Here is a 27,123-nt window from a genome sequence, read left to right as displayed (position 1 = left end):
AGTGTAAGCATGAGTGGGGAGGAGAGTAGAAGCAAACGCCCTGCTGAGCGGGGTACCTGCTGGGGGCTCGATGTGGGACTTGATCCCAGGACCCTGAGATCATGACCTGAGCCTAAGGCAGGTGCTTAACCGACTGAGCCACACAGATGCCCCTTAAGTTCTTACTTTAAATACACAAAAACAGGGATGCCTCGGTGGTATAATCAGTTAAATGTCTGACTCCTGGTTTTCATAAGGTGGAGACTTGCCTCGGTTTCCTGCCCAGTGGGGAGTCTGCTTAAGACTTTCTCCTTCTACCTCTGCCCCTCTCCCCCAATGCTATCTCTCTGTCTAACATAAATAAGTAATAGATCTTACTAAGTAAATACACAAAAACAGGACACTCTAACCAATATATTATAAGTAGAATTTGTGAAACCAAGGAACTCCAATCAGTAAGCCAATAATCAGGAAAAGGTCTTAGCCCAATATTGAAAGATTATCAAATTATATATTTTAGCAAAATATAAAACACAGTATGTCTATCACTGCAGCCAATCTTTACATACTTTTTGGATTAGCTACCTTACTAACAGCCAAAAAATACCGAGAAAGAGTGTCTAATACACTACAGGTTCCAGATTTCTCCCCACAAACCATAAGGTCCCCAGAACCCACAGGTCCTGCTCAATGAAGAGAGAATGCTGCCAATGAATTTGCTTTTCCAGAACTTAATGCAAAATGCAATACACAACATTGCTGCTCTTTGCTCTTGTTGCCGCTGTGTAATGAGAGACTCTAGCACAAGAAGTCCTCTCTGCTGAAATCGCTGGGTTTTTGAGGAAGGCAGTTATCGCTCTGCAGGATAAGGGCCCAAAAAAGTTCATTGTCCTCTGGCAAGTGGTTTGCTTGCCCAGAACACAGAGAGAGGAAGAGTGATGGGAGGGGTCTCAGGAGGAGGCGACCATACCTAACTCTGAACTTGGAAGTTGATCCCCAGCCTGTGTGCTCCTTGGGTTGTCTCCAATTTTCCCATAAAAGTGCTACACATTACAACCCTGTGTTAGCAGTAGTTAGGGAAGTAAGGGAGGAGGAGCAAAGAATTCTCTGGGGCAAAGAATTCAACCAGAGTAAGAACTGAAAGTGGGAGAGGATCAGAAGGAAGCAGGCCTCTGCAGAATCCTTGGAAATCGTAGGTAGGGTACCAGATGGCCCGCAGTTACGTGGGATGAGACTTGAATCAGTTTATTAACAAAAGGAAAAAAAGAAACCATAATCTCAGAAGACACGGTGCTTGGGTATGCCTGCATTACATGTTTATGGAACTTATGAACAATGGACTTTCCATGTTTGACAAAAGGCAAATTGGGACAAAGCTTACAAAGACATTTTTATTGTGCCTGCCTTCAAATGAAAGCAAAGTGTCCGAATATCATTCTACAAAGCCCTAACTGTGCTGGTTATTTCTAAAAACATGGTGGGAAGAAGAACTTAGAAGTCTGTAGACAAGGCACATACAGAGAATGCCCTCTTCAGGCACTTACTGTTTGTACTTCAGAGCTTTGAAAAGCAAGTACATAATTATTACTCGGTGCAAATCTGTGATAAGTTAATGTTGAAATTCCGCTGAGGAAAAAAAAAACACAAAATGCCTGTATGTTTGGATTCCTTTGATCATCTATCTGCTTTGATTTTTCATAGCTCAAAGTATTTCCTCCCTTTCCTCCTTCCTTTGTTTCTTTGCTTCATTCCAGAGTGACAGGGAGAAGAGAATACTGGACACTTGGAGACGGGCTTCTCGAAGGAAAAAGAACAGTTTTCCAGGAGTAATACAACTGTTTTTGCTTCTAAGACCAGTTAGGCAAGTCTCTGAGGAGTCTTATAAATAGACACTGGGATACAAAACAGCACAGCTTGACAACATTCTGTAAGACAGACGACAGTGAGTGTCATGTGGGCCGTTTCCTCCCCTGTCTCTCAGCACAGGCGGATGACATCACCCCGACAACAACTCAGCAAGACCAGTTCTCCAGAGGGCAGCAGTGGCAGGAACAAACTGAAATGAAACACACGATCTCAGTTCATCTGCTGACCTGATTTGATCTAGGGCTGGACTCTGGAAAATCTAGAACATCACCCTCCGCCGCGTTTCCATCGAACTACTGACAAAAATTGGGCAGCAATGAACACATTGCTGGGAAAATGAACACTAGGAGCTCAGATGACTAATTTTAAAAGTGGATCGTGACCAGATTCAGGAAGGCCTTGCTGCCAGGCATCAGCCTTTCAGATGCTTGTTCAGGCAGTGGTCTAAGAGGTCCCAAGGGAGAAGAATGGACTGGGGAGGCAGGGCAGTACCTATTTGCCAACCCGCATGAAAGTAGTTGAAGAATTTAACATGTATGCTTGCAGTTATAGACATCAGCTGGAAGTCAACCCTCGAACATATATAACTACATCTTAAAGAGCCAAAGAATGTTCATGGGATTTCAGACTTTTTAAATTTGAACTTTAGGAAGTCTGCTTCCAGATTCAGGGTGAGAGTCCAGACGTGCTGTTTCCAAGGCAGACAATAAACAAGGCAAAATGTGATCAACTCTTCCCTTTAAAACTCCCATGGGGTGGGGGCCGGGGGGGGGTCGTGGAGGGTGGGGATGGCACCTGGGTGGCTCAGCTGGTTAAGCGGCTGCCTTTGGCTCAGGTCCTGATTCTTGGGTCCTGGGATCGAGCCCTGCATCGGGCTCCCTGCTCAATGGAGAGCCTGCTTCTCCCTCTCCCTCTGTATGCTGCTCTGCCTACTTGTGCTCTCTCCCTATCTCTCTGTCAAATAAATAAAAACCTTAATATATATATATATAAATAAAACTCCCATAGGCCACCGTCTGTCACTGGTGTTTATTGCAAAGTCGTGACGAGCCCAAGGCAACTGAAGGACATCTGCCCTGCCATGTGGCCTCTGAAGTGAGAGACACAAGGTACCGTCAGTTTGTTTCTGGCATGTCCTCCCACAACTCACGTTGTAGCCGGCCCAACTCTCCTGGATCACAGCACAGAAGGCATAATAATCCAGGCCACAGGCAGCACCGACAGGGGTCACGAGGAAAGTGTGTGCCCAGCCTCCCTGAGACTGGGGTTTTCATTCACAAGCACTCTTCATCTGGGTTCCACTTCATTTAACTGAAAACCCAAAACACCAGAGGTTTAAGCACATGGGGTTTCTTCTGCCACAGAATAAGGGCAGAGACAGTCAGTACATGGCCCCAGGCTCCCTCTATCATTCTGAGCTACCAGCTGCAGTCCGTCCACATGGCAAGGTCACCTCACCGCCCAAGATGGCTGCTGCACTTCCAGCACCCTGTCTCCTTTCTAGGCAGCAGGCAGGAAGCAGAAAGGAGAGCAAATGGACACTTTTCTGAACCGAGTCTGCTTCCTTTAACTGATTTTTTGGAAAGCTCCCTCAACATTTCTGCCTACGTTGCATTGGACACATCTAGCAGGGAAGACTGAAATGCGGGGCACACTGCAGCCCAGAATAAAACTGGAGATCTCTTTTACTATGAAAGAAGGGGAGGATGGATATCATGTAGCAACCCGCAATCTCTGCCACAAATCCCAGTGCACAGAATAGCAACACACAGAATGGCAACTGCTGATGTATTACGTGCACTGGGCTAACCCAACTCAGAAGAGGAGCCAAAAATTCTCTACCTCCAGCCAAACAGTTCGATTTCACTTTTTAATACAAGACACAAATTCCTTCCTTCATGACTCTGCCCTTTCAGTTGGCACTAACTCTTCCCGAAAATGTTCCCTAAGATGGAACAGTCCAGGCCTGTCATGTTTGGCTCTACCTCTTTTTCTTTCTTTTTTTAAAAAAAAATATTTTCTTAACTCACTGGTTTTTTTGTTTTTTGGGTTTTTTCCATCATAATTCTATTCACACAGTTCCATTCACATTGTCCCACTGCCTGGGCAATCAGAAGTCAAATATCTACAGATTAGCCTTGACGGGTTGTTTTTTGTTTGTTTTTTGTTTTTTTACAATAAGCTGTCAATGTAGATTTTTTAAGTGCAGACAGAAATCTGAATTTTCATGTGAAATATGACAGTTAAGTTACCTTTTTTAAAACAATGGGTGGGCCTCTGTTTGACCAAGTCCTAAACTCCACTTGGGTTGGTGCCGCTGTGCCTTGGCTTTCCTCACTTTGGTTGCCAAATGGATGCAGTTCTTTCCACAGAGCATCCTGCCTGCCTTTTCCTCCCTGTCCTGCCTCCTTCCCTCCCTTTCTTCCTCCCCCTCCTTCCAAGTATCTGTTTGTAACTGAAGTAACTGATTTTCTTCCTACTGACCTACAGATTTCTTTCCTGAAATACTCTTCTGATCAATACTTCCCTCTCAACATCTAGTTTTGATATGCAATTACAGACACTCGTCCAAAATCAGTCCTACATCTTAAAATCCATCCCATTTCTTTCCCACTACCCCTTGACTCTCAGGAAGCTTGAGCTGAAGAAAATGCATAAAAGTCTCCATTATGCCTTCTCTAAATCACTAGCAAGAGGCTGCCAGCCAAGGCCACCAGCATTTAGTGAGTCAGGCGATGTTCTGGACAACTGATAATGGCAAAGACAATGGGCACTCAGCCTCCATGATATAGGGACTATAAGAAATAAAAGGTATTGTAATAAATTCAAGAACTGTGCCTCAGCTAAGGTAGAGCAATTGCTCTGAATTTTGTAAAGAAGCTAGAAATTCATATATTTTCCTGAAGAGAATAAATAAATTTTATACAAAATATGACATGAATTCACTTTCTTAAAAAACAAGCAGGGGGCTTATATTTGCAAACTTTGACCTCCAGCACATACTGAATTACTGCCCAATTGACTCAAACATGGTCTCTTTTCACAGCACCTGGCAAGGCGTGAAGCTCTCAATAAAGGCTGACTGGTTGATCTCTTGGGGGAGGGGGCGGGGTTCAGGACTCTCTCAAAGCTGGATGAGGTTACGGAACTGAGAAATATTACCTCGGTTTTGATGAAGGGAAGATCTAATTGCTTTTTTTTTTATTTCCAATCAATTAGAACAGTGTGGTTTTATACCTAATTTGTTATCAACAAAAACCCCGGCATTATGAAAAATTAGCTTTAGTGTGCACTTTAAGCCAGACTTAGTGACTTTTTTATTCCTGAATGATTTTAGGTCATTTGTCAGCAACTGAAACTGTACTTCACTGGTCCATGTTCTGCATGTTTTCAATTGGCCAGTTTGCCTATTCTTTTCCTGTAAAAATACTAATAAGCATAGTATGACCCAAACTGTATGCTTAACCTCCATAGAAGAGTAAGAATGTAGGAGAAAAGTTTTCCTGCTATAAAATAGCAAGGAATAAATAGTATTTAGAAATACACACTACTAAAAGCCTGGGGTGCCTAGGAGGGCTCAGTTGTTTAAGTGTCTGCCTTCAGATCAGGTCACGATCTCAGGGTCCTGGGATTGAGTTCCTTCATCGGGGTTCCCTGCTCAGTGAGGTGCCTGCTGCTCCCTCTCTCTCTGCCCCTCCCCCCTGCCAAAACTCACTGGCACTTTCTGGCGCTCTCTCTCTCTCTCCCTCCCTCTTGCTCTCTCATGGGTACATGCTCTCTCAAATAAAATCTTACAAAAAATAAATAGAAATACACATTTCTAAAAGTCCTGAAGCACAGGTTTTTAATACTATAAGAAATACACCTTTGGTGGATAAAAAATTGCACACGCATACACTGACAGCACTGTATCATATCCATATGGCACTGTCCAAGTGTCAGACATATTGAGAGCAAAGGTTTAATCTCAGGATGGATGCCAAGGAGAAGCTCATTCATTCATTCAAAATACATGTACTGGACTTTTGCTGTCAACCAAAATGAATCTACTGAATTTACTCTCCAGCTAAAATAACCAAAACACAGGACACAGTATAAACAACAGTTTTTCAAGAAACTCTGAATCAAAGGACAGCAATCCCTAAAAGATAGAAAAGGAATGCAGTGAGCCCTGCGATTGCCCTAGTTCACTGCCTTGAAAGAGTTTCAAGAAAAACACAGGCAAAGCCCAACAGACTCCCTACGTTAAGCAGAAAAAGTTAAGAGCCCAAGGCAGTTAGAGTTCACAGAGTACTGGAAAGAGCTTCAGAGAGAGGGGGAACTCCAAAGAGCTCTTTGGCCCTCCTCCAGTATCTAGCACAATCCTGATCAGCCTAGGAATGTAAGGTAACTACGTGAAGCCTAGGAAGAAACCACCCAAAAGGTTAGGGTAACTGTATGCAACACCCACACAGGATAGTGCCTGTATACATCCCTTGCTGTTTCTCCTTCTCTGTTGGAACACACGCAAATATATGGAAAGAATTTGTTACAGGGGATTGACTTATGTATTGTGAGGGGTCGTTAGGCAGCTTCTATAAGACTGTACCTCTGTATCTGATGCAGAGTCCAGTGGGAAGGCAAGGGAAAGAAGAGGAGATCCAAGCAAGCTGGAACCCTGCATGCATAAGCTGGAAATGTGAGGATGGACTGAAACTCATACTCTCTCTTCTTGCCTCAGAGTTTGGTGCAACGTATACAGGAGAGGCAGAACCTCGCATCCCACCCAGCACGGGGTTGCGTGTATCAGTTTGGGTCCTTTGAGAGGCAGACACCGAGACGGGTTTAGACGTGCAGATTTATTGGTGGAACACCTGTGGGGAAAAGAGGAAGGAGTCAAATGAGGTAACCCTACAAAGGAGAGAGGAAAGAAGGGGTGAATAAGAAGAGTCTTCGATCTCAACCCAAGGCTAGGAATGTTCAGCCAGGCCCATGGAGAGTCCATGAATGAAAGTCGCCCATCAGTTGAGTCCCTCATCTGGAGAAGAGGCCTGCACTGGATCCTTGTCACATGCAGTCATTGGCTGGGAGCAGCTGGTAGGAATTGTGGCCTCAGCGGGACTCAAGGTAGAATTCACAGAGCAGTGGCTGGGGCTGTTGATCAATTATGCTCACTGAAGCAGGAAATCTGAGTGGCGTGTTCTCACCAGCATGCCACAGCAGGATGGATGAGGACCCAAGTTTCTAACTAGAGAGCACATTTTCATAACTAGCAGATATAAAAAACAGCGGCATAAAACCCACCATTGTCTTCGCAGTAGGCAAACTGGTGGGGATGCTGTCCGCTACATCACAGTGTCCCCTTTATGAGGGCCCAAGAAAAACAGCTCCTGTGGCCCAGGGCCAGGCAAAGTCATTCCTCCTGTGCAACTGGTATGTTTTCATCCTGTAGCTATGTGAATTTTGTTGCTGATTTTCTTTTTGTCTTAACCATTAGGAAAGTAAGATCCAGACCTGGGTTCTAACTCTAGCTTTGGGCTTTCATTTTTCAGTTCTTCTACCTTTTTTCTACTCTTCCCTGATTTTCAACACTACTCTTCTCTGCAAGTGATCCATACTCCTTTCTGAAATAAGGCAGGAAATAATCACCTTCGACTAGGCTAGTAACTACGAGAACTAAAAAGACCAGATTTTAAATGCTTCAGTTTATTCCTTTTATGATAACTTTGCCTAAAGGTCAATCCTTTTACTCTCAACCAGCCCTAATAGAAATAGTGAGCCGCCCACATGTAATTTTAAATTTTCTCGTGGCCACATTTTAAGAAGTAAAAAGAAACAGATAAAATTGAAATAATTTAAATCTTTGGAAGGCCAGCGTGTACTTCATAGGTAGAACCTGTATCGAGTTGGATCAGGCCCACCGCAAGTGCTCAGTGGCCAGATGTGTCAAGTGGTTCCTGCACTGGACAGTGTCAGTCTAAAAACAAAGCTACCGATGACCAAAGAGTCCAAAAAACTTTTAAGATAACAATCACAATTGTACCTAACCTATATAGTTGGCTTTTATTGAAGATTTCCGAGGTTCTAGGGGTTTCTGATTCAATACTAGGAAGTAAAAAGGAATTCTCCTCCCAGGGGTTAATGATCATGAAGATAATGGGATCATGAAGATCCCAGTATCTTAGGAATAAGATACTGGAATTTTTTTTAACTTCTGTATGTATCTTTGTTATCTGATTCTTGACTGGACCACCCCTGTCTACTTCTGAAAAAAAATGTAATATGAAATGGTTATGGACATCTAGTAAGAAACAGACATGCATTTTGTTTATCCTATATTTCATCTATAGTAGTATTAAAAATTACTTCAAAGCATGTGTATAGAGCTATAAGACCAAAGAACAGAAACCTCTCTAGCTGTGATCAACAAATGAACAACAACAACAACAAAAAATGCCTAATTCTCCTTGCTTGGGGACCAGCTCTAACACTTACACCCAAGTTTGGAGAAAAAAAAAGTATTATTCATTTACATCAAAATTAGAAGACTAAAAATTTTTTTTTTTAAGATTTTATTTATTTTTGAGAGAGAGAGAGAACATGAACTCCAGCTAGGGGAAGGGGTAGGCAGAAGGAAAAGCTGACACCACCACCACCACCCCCCCCCCGCCCCCACTCCCACCCCCACCCCGCCCCCTGCAATAAGCAGGGAGCCCAATAAGAGACTCCATCCCAGGGTCCAGAGGTCATGACTGGAACCAACTGAGTCACCCAGACACCCATGAACTGTATTTTTAAGGCAATTTATTTAACCTATGAGAGCCGCCATTTCCACATATTTTCAATAGAGTTATATCACAGAATGGCTATGGAGATCAAGAATACTGTGTCTAAGTCCAACAGGCAAATACTAAGCACTCAATAAGAACATCATTTTTAATCACAAAAGGTTATTAAATCCGGGTATTCTTAATTTGGGGTTTACAGACCTCTAGTCCATAGATAAAACTGCAGGGCTGGGGGGAACCCCAAAAATTGAAGAGGGAAAAAGATTACATCAATATTTTCACTAACCTCTAACCAAAATTTAGTATTTCCCCATTATGAATACTGGCAAAAACAGTATTAGAAGAACCTGCCACTTTGCACTAATAGAACAAGTATTTTCACATCACGTTTCTGATGTCACAAGTCTCTCAAAATAGCTTTCATCACCTTTTTGAAATTCTAGTACTTGTTAGACCTACTACTAGATCTTGTTCATCAATGCAATAGAAAAGAAACATTAGAAAAGAAACTGTGTTACCAACATATTGTTTTTAATTTCAGTATAACTAGTTTACTTTGTAATACTCCGTGTTTTATTTTATGCACTTAAAGCATGATTCTGAGAAGGGTTCCCTAGGTTTCACAAAACTGCCATGGCTCGAATAAAGTTTAAGAATCCCTAAATTTTAGTCTCTCTGTTTCTTTCCAGAAAGCCAACCAAGTTTGATAATTGAGCACCTGCCTGGGTAAGCCCATTCCCAAAGTCTCAGGTTTGTTTTCTATGTGTGTAGCTCTGTCGATAAGCTGTTGCAGCCCTGGTACCTGACTCTATCAATTAACCTGTTTGTTGAGCTCACCTTCAATCTATGGCTGGCACCTACCCTACAAGGTTCTGTGTCCAACTTGACAGGCTGGTTTTTTGGTATGTTCGGATGACACTTATTGGCCCCTGGTGAAGCTGCGCAGTGCTTTTGCGGTGTGGTCCCAGACCGGTAGCATCAGCATCCCCTGGCAGCTTGTTAGATTTGCCAATTCTTGGGTCACACCGCAGACCCAAAACAGCAGATCTGAGGCCTATCAATGCGTGTTTTATCAAGCCCTCCGGGAGATGCACGCTGGAGTCTGAGAACCACCGCGCTAGGAATGGGAGGGCAGCCCGGGGGCGGGGGTTGGGGATGGTGCAAGGAGCTCTCTCACCTCCAACCTCCGTGGGGACTAACGCTGCTTGTCCAACTGGGGCCAGGGGCCGGGGTCAGATTGGGGGCCGGTATTGCGATGCAGGAGGTGCTGAGCGGCCTAATGAATCAAAAGCCAGGGCTAGGGTGCTTGTTTTTCTTCTGCACCCCGGTTTTACTTATATTACTCCAAGCCTCGACGGTAACTGACAAAGAAGGTCCCCCCATACCGACCCCTTGGCGCCGCCGCTGTATTTGCAAGAGAAAAGGAGTCAGGGAGAGCGCCTGGGTATGGGGTAGTGCATGGCCCCCCAAACCCGCGGGCTCTGCCCCGACGGCCCCGCAGCCCGCTGAATTCTTCCCCAGCCTCCGCAGGAGCCGGAGGGCGTGCTCCCTGCCGGGAATTGCGGTCCCGGAAACCCGCCAATCCCGGGCTGGACGGGCTCAGCGGCCTCCAGAAAACTACAAGTCCCAAGTTGCCCGGCGCGGGTGTGTCACGAGGGAGGGGCGGCGGGCGCGGCTAAATAGCCTCCATCGGCCATTTTGTGGGAGAAGCCACAGCGCCGCCTCTTCTTTCGCGTCTTCGCCTCCGTGGCCGCCGCCTCTTCCTCCGCCTCCTCCTTCGCCTCTTCCTGCCTACTCCCGGCTTCCGCCGCCGCAGCTCCAGCCGAATCCCAGCCCCGGGGCGAAGCGTCTCTTTATTTATTTACGTTTTCTCGCCACTGCAGCCGCCAGACACGGTGATCCGGGCGGGCCCCGCAGGAATTTTATCCCCTCACCGGCCTCACACTAGTATCGCATGTCCACTATCCAGAACCTCCAATCTTTCGGTAAGATCAGGCCGCCACCGCCCCCTGCCCCCGCGCGCCTCCCGGCCGGCCGCCACTACCCGCCCTCGCCGGGGCCGCTGGCCGCCCCGCAGCCCCGAGGGGCCCCCCCGCTGCCCTCCCCGCACCCCGAGTGGGGCTTTGTCTCGGCGCCCAGAAAATGGCGACTGGGCCCCTGGCGACCCCCTCCCCGAGGACGGCTGCGGCCCCCGCTCCCTCCCCGCGGAAGCCCCTGCCCCGGCTCCCGCCTCTGCCAGCCGGGCCCACCGCTCCCCGACCTGCCTTTCCACTCGCTGGGGGTTGCCAGGCCCGGGGCTGGGGATCGGCGTCCATCGGCGGTCGGCGGGGACTCGGAGCAGCTCTCTCGGGCATTCGGTTAAAGACGCGGATCCGGCCCTCTGATCTGTCACAGGGCTGCGGTCCAGCTTCTCTGTTTGCGTAGTAATTTGTAAAATTACGCCTCTTGACAGATAGGTATATGTGCGTCTGCGTATATGTAGGTTTCTGTTTCTTGTTTACTTGTGAAGGGCACCGTTACGGTGAAATGATTGGGGTGGACACGTTTTGACTGTTTTGTTGTCATCAGAATGGAATCGAGATGACGCACATTTTTATAGTAGCTATAAAATTACGGTTTTTTGAAAGCGCTTTTCTCATTAGAGGACTGCGTTCAATGATGACAATCTGCCAGTAACAACGTTTTCTATTCACATGTCCGTGGACGTAGCTGTTTAAATTTTTCCTCTTTTTGTGAGAGTACCTTGGTGGTTTTCTTAATACCTCGCCCCATTACCCCCTCCCATCCCCACCCGCAAAAAAAAGCAGAGGCACTAGAACCTTCGTTGCTGCTCGATTGTAGTGTGCCCTACATCTGGAAATGACTTACTAAAAGATGTTTTTCTGGTTTGGAATATTTTTTTTGTGTGTCCCTTTGCAGACCCCTTTGCTGATGCAACTAAGGGTGACGACTTACTCCCGGCAGGGACTGAGGATTACATTCATATAAGAATCCAGCAACGGAACGGCAGAAAGACACTGACTACTGTCCAGGGCATTGCAGATGATTATGACAAAAAGAAACTTGTGAAAGCTTTCAAAAAGGTAAAGGTGTTGGGAAGAAAAGGTTAAACTATAGTTATTGATGACTCCTGAATAGGACACCTTTACCCGACTTTTCATCAGTATGGGTGAAAATGGTAGGACCTAAGAAAGCTGTGTTCATTCTGTTAACACCCCGATGTTTGTGTTGTCTCCCATTTTAAAATAATATTTTCATGGCTTTCAAACAAAATGTGAAATATTCAGTTCTTGGTGTTCCAAGTAAAATCATTTCCTTTATGTTTCCTGCTGATTCACTTGCAAATTAATTTGGGAGCGCTGGGGATTACAGGAGACAAAACCTGTTTCTTAAACATGATCAAGTCCACTGAAGTAGTCAATATTAGTCTTAGGGTGAAAATAAAACCTCATTGTATCTGACTCAGTTATGTTAAACATACACTTCTCCAGAAATTCGCCTGTAATGGTACTGTGATTGAACATCCTGAATACGGAGAGGTTATTCAGCTTCAAGGTGACCAAAGAAAAAACATTTGCCAGTTTCTCTTGGAGGTGAGTGGCTTGGGTGCTTTGAGATTTCTTCCAAAATTGTATTGAAGGGCAACATTAATTATGAATTATTTTCTTCTTAGTTAAAAAAAAAAGAAAGAAAAAAAAATCGTATGAATGAGGTAAATTGGTTGAAAGAGAAGTACAAAGTTGGTACTTATTTTGAAGGCAATAGAACCTTTATTCACTTATGTTATCATTCGAATGACCTGATCATTCCTGTACCTACATCGTCAGTTGAGTTTGGGGGGGCATATCAAGGTACTTGAGTGTGTGTGGAATTGTTTAGTGTTAACAGTTAATACCGTAAGTAACAGTGTTGCAATAGACTATTAACAGTGATTCTTTTTATAATCAACACTCCATGTTTTCTTAGGGATGAAATAGATAAATTTCTCAGTGATTCTGTTAAATTTTGTTTTGCAGGTTGGCATTGTCAAGGAAGAACAGCTTAAGGTTCATGGATTCTAAAATTAACCTAAATACGTGGAGAATTTCTTGAATAATTTTGTTCTCTAAACCCAGTTTGGCTGCCTTGTGAAATGATTCTCTGCAGTAAACGGACTTTTCATGTATTTAATCATTCAAACTCCCATTCACACCTGCATGATTACAGAAAACATGGGGTATGTAGGTTAGTAACACATAAGAAAATTGCAGTAAGATGGTAATGAAACCCCGTATTCATCTTAACATGTTTCCAATGGAAAATATTTTGTTTTGAGTGTTTATTTGTTTATTGTTCAGTTTATTTTTTTTCACTTGATTAAATGTTTTTTGTTGTATTAAACCATGTATGTTGCAGCTTAACAATAAAGAAACATCTATGAATCCTTTATGAGCAATTAGGCTCCCAAATCTAAGCAAGTAAATACACATATTTCGTCTTTCATAGGTGGAGTTTTCATTCTACAAGTTTTTGTTGTTGTTGTTTAAATAAGGAGCGCCTAGGTGGCTCAGTTGGTTAAGCATCCCACTCTTGATTTCGGTTCAGGTCATGGCAAGTATTCTAATTAGTTTTTACCTACTGTTAAACCCAAAGATGGAGGAACTTGTTTTCTTCATTTACTGACTTACTAGGAACAAGAGTATAAGCTCGGCCAGAGCCAAGATTTATGAGAATGTAGTGTTAAACTTTCAAAGAGAATATGAAGTACAATTTAAATTCAGGTATTAACACATAGAATTTTTTTATATGTTTTTATTGATGATGTTCCTGGGCTGCCAACATAAATCTGTCCCAGTATTATGCCAGGTAATACCGAAGGCTCCTGACAGAAAATAAGTTTAGTCACACGCACTGTCCTGCAAGTGTTGATGGGTGGGATCACTGTCTTACAGATGGAAGACAGAGGTGCAGAGATTAATTTACCCAGAGTGCCAGGAAGTGACTGAATTGGGGTGCCAGCTCAGGGCTTCCAGGCCAGAAAACTCACGTTCTTTCACTATATGGGTTTCACCAAAGGAAATGAGAACCGTAGGTGACAATGCATAGGGGTTGGGGCAGCTCTTAGAAGATTTCTGCAACTCATCTTGAGTTACAGGCTTCTGCTTTTTATGGAATAGTAATAATTTGCTCCATTATAGAAGCCATGTCATTAAATCCATTTCACCAAGACAAAAAAAAAAAAAAAAAAAAAAGCGTCTGTAAATGCATACTCCAGCTTAATGTGGTGGAATAATGATGTGAAAAGTGTCTCACTCAGGCCACCACCATGTTCTGTACTAGCTGGACCCTTGCCCCTATTTTAATAATAACTGCTTTTAGAAAAGCAAAATTGGCCACCATACTTTACCTCTTAAAGACACTAAATAGATTTTATTTCCTTACCCCGTGCTACTTCCAAGAAAGACTGGGACTGTTAAGTGTGAGTATACCAGAATACAGTGCTGACTTTGGGAGGCTCTTCCTGAAAAACAAAATTTGACCAAGAACAAGCAGTTTAAGAGCATTTTCCAGCTAATTTGAGAAATCCTCATTTTTATACCTGTAACGTTTTGTAATGATTCCACCTCTAGTTGAAATGTGCCATGGAAATAGTTTATGAAAACGGTAAAGCAGAAACCTAAGTTAACATGTGTGTTCAAGAGTTGCCTCCTCATTGTAATGTTTTAAAATAGGGGAGCCAAGCTAGTGCCCAGGAAATAATTGACCTTTAAAACTGAACAAAGACAGGGAAGAGAAACCTCACAAGAAAGGCCCCTCTTCTTGGCACCTGTAGGTAAGCTCTCCATAATCCGTGTGTCAGGCCACTCCCACTGGGTGAATGAAAAGCCTCTGGTGCAAAATGATTTCTTTGAGGAGTGCCTCTCTTGATCTCCCTTCAGCCCATGAGCCCCAGACACCTGACTGGACTTCTCACCTGCAGGGCAGTCCCTATCCTTAGAGCAAGAACAGATCATGTACCTTTTCCTTCTTTCTAGTGCTTGCAGTGCAATGGAAATAAAGGATGTAATTAAGATCTATGGATTTCCACAATTTACTGAAACTTCGTCAAAGAACTTAGAATAAATATCACTCTCATGTGGAAAAACTGGCAGCCTTGGAGGTACCTAAGAGCAGGGGAGCAGAGCTAAGGGCTCGTCTGTTTCAGAGGCAAAAAGGACTAGGTAGCCCTGTATAACTGAGGAGGGAAAATAGATTACGTCTTAACAAATGTAGCAAAAATAACTAGCCTGAGGGGCGTCCCTCCTTGTGCTTCCCTTGTGGAATATTTAGATCTGCAGTTTCTTTAGTGGTCTGTACTCCCAGGATGCAAAGTGGAAAAATAGTGAATAGAGGACAAGTAAAATCGTCCCTGACCTTCTAGACGTGGCAGAGGTCTTGGCGAAGCTACTAGGAAATGAACCTTGGGTTGAGGCAGGGCCTGGAGTAAAGTGTCTCTAGCAGTGACCTCCTCTGTCTCCAATCCTAGACCCCCTGAGGCCCAGAATAGCCTGGGGGAAGCAGCCTGCTCTGTGTACTTAGGAATTCACATAATAGTAGCTGTTCTCAACCATCCTAGAAAGGGCAGCTCTAATATGGAAGGAACAGTTCTAGTCCCATTCAGACGGCAGTTAACAAAAATAAATAGAGAACGCAAATAGACTTCTGTGGACCACCTGTCACCGGCTGGGCTCCAGCTAAAAGAACGGGTAGTTACAGCTCACGAAAAATCAACCTCATCAGATTGCTCACAACCTCGTTAGCTTGTTCCATTGGGCCTCTTGAGGATTCCCCTTACTAAGCCAGAATTCCTTGTGGGAAGGAAATGAGTTAAGGGTGGCCCTGCTGTAACTAAAACTGAGGGAATCCTCATTTGCTGTGGATTGCTACCAGCTGCTCTTACTTGACAGGCGATCGCCAGGTCACGTGGTGCTTGTCTGGGGTCAAGGGGCCAAGTGAATCAAGCAAGAGTAAAACATGTAAAGGACCTTTAGCGTTGACAGCTCCTTTCGCATGGCTGTGCAGGCATTTAACTCTGTTTTATCCTGATTATGGAAACTTGGAAAAAGGAAAGCGATCAATCAGAGAAATGGCTGTATTACTTCACTACTGGAGAATCATTCAGAGCAGAATTGATGCCAGGAAAAGAAGGGAATTTCAAACTGTCCTTGGACAGCCCTAATCCAGGCATTTTTGGGTTCAGTGACATGTGGCCTGTGGGGAGTCTCTGACCTATACAGAGAACTGAAATGGCCATTTAAAACTTAGCCTGGGCTGTGAGGATGCCCATGTGGGTCATGTCGCTCACCTATTATCTCATCTATCTGATTTTGACCTAGCAGGGGGAGCAGTAGTACTGCGTGGGTCTGGAGCTCTTTTCCCAACGAATTGAGGGCATGATTAGAATTATGGTTGGCGCCTTCATCTCAAAAGAAAGAACAACTTCCAGACATTTTTCATGCAAAAAGCAATTAGGTACCATTCATTCAAGGCACAAAAGAGGACTAAAGTTCAAAGTCAAAATCCCACAGGGCATCTAAGTGATCTCAGTCCCCAAACTGGGCTTCAGGCTGAATGAAGCTCTCTGTTCCAGCCTGGAGGATTTTGAAGGGCCTCTGACCCTACAGCACCGTCTAAAAGGAGGGTAGCTATGACCTGCAGGTTTGTCTCCATGTGTCTGTCCTTTACCCATTCTTACTGGGACCCCAGGCCAACCTCCTGAGTCCTTTGGGCAAGGGACAGCATACAGTATGGTGGTGGAGATGGAATCAGAGAGTACTTTAATCCACGTTAAACCATGACAAATTCTGCAGAGAAGACATCAGGGATTTGGAGAATAGTATAATTTTTTGAAGTGGGGGAAAATGGCCCACCTGCTCACTGGTCACGAACTGAGTGCACTCTAATCAGGCACTTTATTGCCACTGACGTTTTAAAATACAGGAAACGTTAGCCCTCTCGCTATTCAGATTGGACTACTGGAACCACTGGTGACCTACTTGGTAGACCAGGATTGTTGAAATAAAACAACATGGACTTCCCCAGGGAATTGTGCTATTAAAAAGTAGGGAATTAAAGAGGTGAAGGAGGGGGGGAGTGATCAGGGCAAGTGTGTAATCCTTTATCACCCCCTTGTGGCCATCTAAAGACCTTGCGTGCACCTGGCAGTTCACAGTAAATTACTGAGGTTTCAGTTGTTGGGGGCATCATTAAAGCTCCAGCTGACAAGTTTAATTTTGGCATCCCTCAAATGGGAGACAGATATTGATCCAGCCAATCCTTTATCACTGCAATCCATAAAAATCTATATCGATTTGCTTTTCTGCGGGAGAGAAAAGAAAATGCTTGTGTAGTCTTGCCAGAGGGATATATATAAAGCCGCCTCTCCCACTATCTCCCACAGTGTTATTAGAAGGAATTTAACTCCAATGTAAACAGAGACATCTGTTTATGGCCTCCAGAGGATGGGTGATTAAACTAGCAAGAATTAAGGCTCTCTTCAATTGTCACCTGTTGAGGAACATGATCTGGAGCTTTACACATACACAGAGAACCTAAACGTATGGGGCTTTCGATTTAAGCCTCTGTCACGGGTTAGTGAGCCGCCTTTGGCTACAAGGGCACACCCATGTTGAGTGTCACCTGAAGATCCGCGATTTTTATCTGGGAAAAGTAGTGACTGGATTCCCCAGAAGCTCCTCCGGCCACAATACAGGATGCTCCGTTAGGCCCAGAACAAGACCCACTTGCACAGCCTCACCATCACCAGCAGGGGAGAACTAATGAGAGCTGCATGGAAATGATACTGCAGGGATTTGATTCTACACGGTGAGGGTCAGCTTCATGAGATGGGCTCCAGACCTGGGAATCCCTGTGCTGGGGAGGTATTACCAGAATATGTACCACCTCTCCAAGAGATCCTTCGACACTTCCCACATTTTGACCAAGCATTGCCCCTCATTTCCTCACCTCCCTTGCAATAAAAGTAAAAGTGGCTAGCCTCTTTCCAGCGCTTGCAGTCTTCAGCTCTGAGTGCTCTTCATGGTGCTCACAGACTGTGACCCAGCATGGATGCCCTGGCCTCCTGTAACAACCACCTCCTTGCAAATACCCTCACCTCCTTTGGTCCTCTCTGTAGTCATTTGTTAAGAGGTCCACCCTTGTCAGACTCAGCCACTGACTCCTTGCCTGCACAGAACAGCAGGAGGTAGCTGGAGAGAAACGCTGGTTTCTCCCTTTCCCTTAGCCCTCATCCTCCATTCTGTACAGTAGAAGGCTTTGCATCATCCATCACTGAGATATTTGCAAATCTCTCGTTTTTCCAGCTCCAAATCTTCCCACCTCAGGCCGTCATTCATACTCTCTGTCCTCTCTTCTGTTTATAATGAGTGAAGTGTCCCTGCTCCCGTCAAAACCAACCCTTCCATTTGTTTCTAGGGCATGATCCCCTCTTCTCCATGAATTACCACTGAAATTATTCTCTTTTTTCTGCATCATCCATTTCTTCTTTCTCTGCTGGATCCTTTCCAAGAGGCAGAAATACTTGTAATATCTCCCATCTTTCAGACGGGAAGAAAAGAAAACCTCTCTTGATCCCATATCCCCTTCAGCTGCTAACCTGCCTGCTTGCCATCCATTTGGATGTGTAACAGGCATCTCATGACCAACACGACAGAGGCAGAAATATTGATTCCATCCTCTCCTACCCCCCCCATTCTCTTTCCCAGCCAGCTTCATCTAAGCAGATAGATGGTACCACCATCCACAAAATAACTCAAGCCTAAAACTTAATCACCTTTGAATCTTCCCTTCCTTCACTGCCTACATTCCCATCCAAATCTGATAGTCTTCTGGTTCCTATCTGTAAAATATATCTGTGTTCATCTTCCCTCCCGCATTTCCTGACCTAGTCCAAGTTGGAGACACCATTGTCTTTCATCTTTCACTGATTTCACAGTTGGTAGGTAGCCCCCCAACTGATCTGTATGTATCCGTTGACCACACAAACCCTGAAGATCCTTTATAAAATTCAAATGAGATTTTATGTCAGTTCTCTGCACAAAATCTTCTGTAAACACGGCACTTAATATTAACGCTGAACATATTACAGGGGCTCATGGCATCGCAATGACCTGTTCCCTGCCTACCTCTTGTTCTTGCCATCCACCCTCTGACTTTCTACTCTGTTTCCACCCATACTGGTCCCCTGCCTTAGTGCATTTGCTCTTGTGCTCGGATGCTCTGCCCCCCTCCATCACTCTTCTTGTCACTCCAATTTATCTTTCTAAAAGATTTGTTTATTCATTTTAGAGATGAAGAGAGCACACACACGAGTGGGGTCAGGGGCAGAGGGAAAGAATCTCCAACAGACTGCCCCACTGAGCACGGAGCTTGAAGCTGGAGTCCAGGGCCCACGACCCACAAGATCATGACCTGAACCAAAACCAAGAGTTCGCCGCTCAACCGCCTGAGCCACCTAGGTCCCCATGTCACTCAGTTTTAGTTCAAACGTCAAGGAGGGCATTCCTGACTACCTAGTCTAAACAAGCCCCTACCATCCATTGCTAACAAAACCCCCTGTATTTTGCTTTCTTCATAGTACTTCTATTTGTTCAAAAGTATCCTGTTCATTACTTGTTTGGGTTTACTTCCCCTCTTCCCACCACTAACATGTAAGGAACACGAGAGACGCTTACAGGCGATGCAGTCAGAGCCTCACCCATATCCCCTTGGCACTCACCATTCCTGTGCATGTTTCCTGGGTGATCCAACTGCAAGCATCTATGACCTTTCCTTGAGGGCTTTCTCTGGCCGAGGGAGCATGCTGGGACTAGACAGGGTAGGATAGAAGTCCAGGGAGTTAACACCAGTCCCCTGGCCCTGACTGAGGGAAGTTGGTATACAGTATCCCAGATTCCTCACCCTTAGGTGGGAAAACCTGGAAGCATGTTCTATACTGGCTCCCAGAATTCCTCAGCAGGATGGGACCTCAGCTGCTCATAATGATAACCTGTCAATATGGTACCCTTTATTGGCTTCCTTCCTTTTCTGACCTCATTTCTCCATTCTCCAACAAAGTCCTTTCCGAGCTTACCTCCCAGATAAATTACTTGCACTTATATCCTTATTGCAGCCTTCTTTGGGAACCCAACCTAAGACACCTCTGTATCTCCCACTCCCAGTGCTTAGATCAGAGTCTGGGGGGAAAAAAACAGGTGCTCGGTAAATATTTATTGAACAAATGACTAAGTCTCCTTTCCTCTGACCTCCACTCACCCTTTGGGAAATTCCAGTCCAATTACATCACTTAGCTGTGGATCATTCCCAATTGTGAAGAAGCACATTCATCCCTGACATGGCAAAGGACTATGGTTTTTGTCAATGGATTGTTTGAACACAGTTATTCCTGGCAAACAGAATCTTGGCCCTGTCTGTCTCCCATGCTGTCTCTCTAGAATGGAGCAGAGGAGGGGAATTCAGTTCTAGGAGAAAGAAAGTTGGCAGAATGACTGACAGGGGCGTATTCTGTGAGGGCCTTGGAAAACCCCGAGTGCCAGATCCCTTTGCCATTCACCAACATTACCCTCATCCCCCAGCCTGCTGAGATGCTGTAGGAGACTTACAGTCTTACCACAAAGCTTCTCTATCACAGTGGATGTCCACTGGGAAAAAGAATGGATTGTTTAGTTGAAAGTGTTGGAAAATTTGGCTAAATGAGGACAAAGCTGGGTCCCTATTTCACAACCATAAATAATGGTGGATTCCAGTTGGCTTAAAGATCTAACTGTGAAGGACAAAAATATAAAGGTAATCCAAAAAATTAGTAGGTTATGTTGTGACTTTGAAATGCCAAAGGAGGTTTTTCTACTGTAAAATACACGTGAGATACAATTTACCCTCTTAGCCACTTTTAAGTGTAGTCAGTGGCATAACATTTACAATGTTACGCAGCTGCCGACACCATCCATCCATAGAGCTCTTTTCATCTTGCAAGAGATGAAACTGAGTACGCATTAAACTGTAACTCCTAGTACTGCCCTCCCCCTACTCCTGGCTACCGCAGTTGTACTTTCAATCTCCATGAATTTGACTATTCTAGTCACCCCATACAAGCAGAAGCAGACAGTATTTTTCATGTTGTGATTGACTTATTTGGCACAATGTCATCCATGTTGTAGCATGTATCAGAATTTCCTTCCTTTTAGAGGCTGAATAGTAAATACTCTGTGGTATGTATGTGCTGCATTTGATCACCCATCCATCCACGGATGGACACTTGGGTTTCTTTCACCTTCTGGCTATGGTGAATAAAGCTGCTATAAATATGAGGGAAAAGGGAATTTGTTAAAGTTTTTTTTTAACTTATTCGACAGAGAGAGATCACAAGTAGGCAGAGAGTCAGGCAGAGAGAGAGAGGAGGAAGCAGGCTCCCCACCAAGGAGAGAGCCTGATGCGGGGCTCAACCCCAGGACCCTGGGATCATGACCTGAGCTGAAGGCAGAGGCTTTAACCCTCTGAGCCACCCAGGTGCCCTGGAAAATGAATTTTTTAAGTGGACCTCAAAACAAAGTATAAGGAGACAAATTGATGGTATGGTCTCTGTTAAAATTAAAGACTGTGTTTTGTTGAAAACATACTGGGCCAAGTTAACAGACAATAAGAGAAGATATCATAAGGCCTAAAATCTATAAAAGGTTTAGAGCGGTTTTTAGAATATATATAAGGAGTTCTTGTAAATTAGCAAGAAAAGCCTTCTGTACTTCTGTACATAATTCCATAATGTTTATTGGAGGATTTTCTCTGCCCTTTTCCTAATTGTTCAAAAGCTGACACCTTTAAAAATTAATTGATTTGGCAAAATTTTTAAATTTCTGTTTTGTGTAAACCAAACAAAAGAAAATCAAAAACAACAAAATTTAAAAACAAGATGATGGTGGAAGGATGCCTGGATGGCTCAGTTGGTTAAGTGTCTGACTTTTGATTTCAGCTCAGGTCTTGATTTCAGAGCTATGAGCTTGAGCCCTGAACATGGAACCTATTTTAAAAAAGAAAAGGGGGAGGGGATGTTTTTAACATATATCAAAGTGTTATAGTTTCTTTCAAATCAATTTTTGAGAAATATGTATATATCATCCCTTTCAAAGAAAAAAGAGAAAATACTTTTTAGCGACACTTGAGGGAAGACAGTTTCATATTTTGGCTATTAGAACTGGAAATCATTAAATTAAAGAGTAAACCTTTTATTTTACATGAAAGCTTAAACTTTTCTATTGTTATCTCTGTAATGTGTGGTTTTTGCAGTCCTTTTGGAAAACAGAAAGAGCCCAAAAAATCTCAGAAAATCCAGAAGAGCGCAAAGGAAAAATAAGAGTTACCCATAATTCCACCATGTTGGGTCCCACTGTTACCATGTTATTGTATAACCTTAGAGTTTTTTGGGGTTTTTTGGTATAGTTATATTTACAATGAAAATAGAATTAGCATATTCTATTTTACAACCCATTTTGTTGATTTTTTTTTCTCCCATTAACAATTTTTGTGTCATTAATTATTCTTCCCCCGTGGTTGTTAACCCCTACTCCCTAGGATCTTGCCTCCGGACTCAGATGTGGACATTTTGGGTGTTTCCATTGCAATTTGTGAAAGCCAAACTTTGGAGGCAGGCAGACCTGGGTTTGAATCCCAGCAGTCACTCAGAGCTATGAGACCTGTACAAGTCACTGAACCTCTCAGAGGCTCAATGGGTATAATGATCCCTGTCTCCAGGGTGGTCATGAGACTCTAAAGGATCTCATTGATGTAAGGTGCACAGTCAGCCAGCACCCCTCTTCCCCCACCTTCCTCTGAGTGTCATCCCTGAGGCTGAGAGAGCAGATTAGGAAACAGTGGTCAGAAAGGGCCAAAGTGGGCATCACCTTGGCCAGGGCGTGCCTGTTAGGAACCCTCACTACTGAGGGGGGAAAGGGGGGTCAGGGAATGCAGAACAGATAGAACTCAAAAGAAGCCAGAAAGGCTGTCCTGTGAGCCCCTCAAGACTGGCGGGAAGTGGGAGAGGGAAGGATCCCTTCAGGAGAGACGGTGAGCCCCGGGTATGCCAGGCTGGGGTTTGGATTTTCCCAGCCCCAGAAGCAGGAGCAAACAGGAGTCTGCAGCGAACTCCAAGGTCATGCAGTGAGTGTAACTGGGTCTTTGCTCTGCATCCGAAACACAGTATCTAGCTGGGGCGGAAGACTGTGAAAGAAGTGAGTTTCCAAAGGTTTTTCTTTTCCTTTCTTTCTTTTTCTTGGAAAGACTTTTAACTATCACACTAATGAGTGTAGATTAGGCCGGGCCTGGCAGCTTGGACTCTGGGAACCCTTCTGAGAAAATTAAAGTCTTCCCAGGCTTATCCTTGAACACACAGGTGTTGGAGTCAAGTGGTTTGGAGAACTGTTTGGGAAAGGAATCAATGGGGAACAGGCTCAGAAAAAAGGCAGGAACATGCTGGATCGCAAAGGAAGGTCGCAGCAAGGTATAGGATCCCCACCCAACAGAAGCTTCTGTCACTCCCCAAACCAAGCCTCACAGAGAAATGCCAGGTCAGCCACCTGTCAGACCCACGCCCTCCAGGTCCCTGCCGTTGTCCTCTTTGTAGAGCTATAATGTACATACCATCTATCCAACCCTTTAAAGTAGAGAATCCTGCGGGCTTTAGTGCCTTCACGACATTGTGCGACCATCACCACTATTCTCAGAACATTTTCATTCCCCTCACAAAAGATACTTCGTCCCCCTTAGCAATCATTCCTCATTTGTACATTTTCATCTAGGAGTATGTGGTTTTGGCTTATACAGTTAGGTCATTGCTCCATTTTTTAAAAGATTTTATTTATTTTTCATGTGTCAGAGAGAGAGAGAGAGAGCGCACAAGCAGGGGGAGTGGCAGGCAAAGAGAGAGAAGCAGGCTCCTTGTTGAGCAAGGAGCCCGATGCGGGGCTTGATCCCAGGATGCTGGGTTCATGACCTGAGCCGAAGGCAGGCACTTAACTGACTGAGGCCCCCAGGCATCCAAGTTGGTCCATTTGTACTTGATGTTTGTGTATTTGGTGTAAGGCAGGGATCTAAATTCATTCTTTGGCATGGGGATATTCAGTTGTCCCAACATCATTTGTTGAAAAGATTATTCTTTCCCTCACTTAGTGGCTGTCACTCTTGTTAAAAATCAACTGGCCATAAACGAAAGATTATTTGTGGTCTCTTCAATTCTGTTCCACTGATCCATGCCTATCCTTACCCCAAAACCACACTTTCTTAATTATTGGAGTTTTGCAGTGAGTTTTGAAATCAGGAAATGTGAGTTTTCCAAATTGGTTCTTCTTTTTCAAGATAATTTTGGCTATTTAGTGTCCCCAGACTTTCTCTAGTGATAAAGTATCACTTTGCCTTCCATGTGTGAGGCTCTGTTCTGTGCACGGCTCTCTCTCTCTCAGGGACCTTGTGGGGAGAGCTTGATTCCTGAGCAACTAAATGCCCTAATTATCTTCCCAGCTCATAACCTCTCTATCTTATCTTTATAATGAAGGGGAGCAGAATATGTCACCCTAAAATATGCCACTTTGGCATAAGGATTATTTTGAACTGAAGGCAGACACAAGAAAAGCTCTCCGCCCACTCCCCCTCCCTGCCCTACCCAGTATTTGCTTAAAAGCAGGGCATAAATTTGTAGAGGTGTCAGCCCTCATCTCTCTACCAGAAAGGACTGGAGACAACTCTAGACCATTATCAGCCTGCAGACAGGATCAGAGGACACAAGAAACCTGCCTAACCAGCCTCTTCACACAGCTGGTTTCTGCGAAGACTTGCCTTCCCACAACTGGCTGCCCCTAGAAGCTCAAAGTCTTTCTCCCTTCCTCTTACCACTTCTCCACAAAATTACTGCTCTTTGTTAAGATGCTGCATGGACCCAAGTGCTAAGCATCCCTTTGAGCTACTTATCACTGAGCGCTCCTGTGTGTTCCTGTAATGCACGTGTTAATAAACTTCTGTTTCTTGTTCCCTTATTAACCTGTCTCTGTTGCCCAATCTACAAGTCCCCAGTGGAGGATCTAGAAGGATAGGGGAAAAAGTTAAGTTTCTCCTCCCCTGCAATACCAGTACCTTAGACTCTGTAACCCAAGAGTGTCACCCACGCTGGCTCCTCATACCTCAGGGGGAGATGGAAGGCTCCAAATGCCGGAGGCTGAGCAGCTCCAGGTTAAAACCCAAGTGAGCTTTCTGGGTGTTGCTGAGAGTCTCACAATGGCCAGATGGTCTTTGTTTCAACAATCTGACTCGTCTTGGAAACAAGAAAGCTACCACAGACTGTAGTCAAAGAGTTGATATGGCTGTGTTCCAATAAAACTTTATTTATGGACCCTGAAATTTCAATTTCATAGGAGTTTCACATATCACAAGATGCTACTCTTCTTTTGATTTTGTCCTCCGCCACATCCTCCTTTCTGAACTTGCTGGCCACGGAGAAACAAGCAACAGGCTGGAAGTGGCCCAGGGTTCATAGTTTACGGACTCTAATTTAACACGACACAGGAAGCATCACACATAGAACCAAGAAACTTCTGTTAGCCACTCATTCTGATTACAACATTTTGCAAAACCACGCTTCTCCCTGATGTAAAGCGGGTTTTTATCTGAAGTTCCTTACAAGGAACACGTAATAGCCCAGGAACAATGGATGAAAGCCTGTTTAAGGAGCTATTTCCAAAACAGACCAGAGAGTGAGAACTGAGGCAGATGCTACTTGTCCCCCAAAGCCTTGGACACCCCCTCCAGGTAGTCAGTGCTTACATCTAAGACCAAAGGTGCCTCCGTGGATTCATCCTGAGTCACAAAGCACATCCCTGCTCCATTTGGAGAGGGAGAGGAAAAAAGAACCATCATTGAGTGTTGCCTTTTGGGCACACATAGTATTGGTGTCACTAGGACTTTGGTGGAAAAGACTGGAATCTTCTGTCTGCTCTCTCTGTGACTGAGAGACTCCAAACCCCAACTGCTGAGCCACAAGCAGGTGCCACATCCTTCAGGCTACGCAATATCGGGGAGAGCTCTCTATGACCCAAACCTCAGTTTCTTTATCTCTAAAATGGAGATGATGATGATGATAATGATAACTAGAGGACTCACTGTGGGGATAATCACATGGTACTTGGCACGTAATAAGCATTTAACAAATGTTCCCTTGTATTATTATTATAAAGGAGAAGACATTAGTCACATCCAATTTGCAGAAATCAAAAAGGTGCATGAAGTGAAAATGTGAGAAAGAAAGCTCTGAGGTGGAATTTCAGCCATCCTGTTAGAAGCAGGGGTTGCAGAATCCTGGAGACTAAGTCAATGCTCTCACTAGATTTGGGGCAGGGACAGCAGCCCCTGTTCACTACTCATCTTTAAAGGACAACGAGTAAGCTTTGAACTTGAGGTGCTTAATCTTGGTAGCACTGTAATTATGGTTCCTCTTTTATTCTTGTTTGTACCTTCTCTCTATTGTCTTAATCAGTATTGCCAGAAACTTATCAGCATTTGTTAAAAAAAAAAACACACACCACAAAACTTCTTTGGTTTCCTTGACCCTACGTATTCTAGATTTCTTTTTTTTTTTTCATTTCTGCCTTGTATCATTTTCTTCCCCCCACTTTCTTTGTCCTGTCCTTCTTGTCACTTCTAAAGTTACTTGCTTAGCTCATTCACTTTTAACTTTTCATCTTTGCAGTTGTAAGCATTTAAGGATATAAATTTCCTTTGTGCAACTAGTCTTTCCATTATCATTCCCTGAGAAATACTTTCTAGTGTCCGTTATTTATGGTCCTCTCACTCCTTGGGGAACTCTATGGTCTACCCTCCCTGCTCAACGCTGCCAAAATTGGCACCTGCTCTTGGCATCCTCAACCTGGTCCATTTTTAGTGCTGGTGTAGAACTTTCTTCAAATATTGTACTTAGAGACATCAGGTGGCAACTAATTTCCTTGAAGATGGTACTTCTTTTTCACTTTGTGGTTTCTTTTTGTTACAGCGTGGGGATAGGGAGCGAATACCTTTGCCTTATTTAACCACAAATTCCCAGGTGTAGCTTGCTTGCAATTTTACTAGCTGGAAAAAAAATAGTAAGTGCAGACCCAGATGTGACCAATAGATGACGCTATTGACCTGTTCAAGACCCGCTCCTCCTTTTCCTATAGTTGCTCTAATCTGTTTGTCTTGGAGTTTGTTTTAAAGGAACGGATCCCCATCTCTAAAGAGGTAGAGAGGTTACGGGATACTGGCTAACCACGTAGATGCTCCAGGCACTCAAGATAAAAACATAACAAAAACTTTGGTTTAAAAGGTGCAGAGAAATCTCCCTCTGAGAACTTCTTGTTCTGGAGGTCCAGCAACCTTACAGGAGGAAGAAGCATTTGCTTCCCGGCGTCCCGATGTCGCAGTGATCTGTCCAGCCATTTCCGGGAGATTCTTCTCCTGGCAC

At 44.2% G+C, this 27,123-nt stretch overlaps 1 protein-coding gene and 1 long non-coding RNA gene across 2 annotated transcripts; one reads left to right on the top strand and one right to left on the bottom strand.

Moving 5' to 3' along the window:
• Positions 1 to 544: 544 nt before the first annotated feature.
• Positions 545 to 11,524, bottom strand: LOC123940602. Its single transcript, XR_006818087.1, has 3 exons — positions 10,873 to 11,524; positions 6,434 to 6,698; positions 545 to 2,035 (listed from the first exon to the last, which is right to left on the bottom strand). It is a non-coding gene; the product is annotated as an uncharacterized LOC123940602 (long non-coding RNA).
• Positions 10,359 to 13,094, top strand: EIF1B (eukaryotic translation initiation factor 1B). Its single transcript, XM_046003529.1, has 4 exons — positions 10,359 to 10,597; positions 11,532 to 11,695; positions 12,104 to 12,205; positions 12,629 to 13,094. Exons 1-4 carry the CDS (start codon positions 10,567 to 10,569, stop codon positions 12,671 to 12,673), a joined length of 342 nt encoding a protein of 113 aa, XP_045859485.1. The 5' UTR covers positions 10,359 to 10,566; the 3' UTR covers positions 12,674 to 13,094.
• The last annotated feature ends 14,029 nt before the right edge of the window (positions 13,095 to 27,123 follow it).

The sequence above is a fragment of the Meles meles genome, chromosome 4, assembly GCF_922984935.1.
Source record: "Meles meles chromosome 4, mMelMel3.1 paternal haplotype, whole genome shotgun sequence".
Lineage (NCBI taxonomy): Eukaryota > Metazoa > Chordata > Mammalia > Carnivora > Mustelidae > Meles > Meles meles.
Note: the sequence above shows the minus strand (reverse complement) of the source record. Positions and strands in the feature narration are given on the sequence as shown.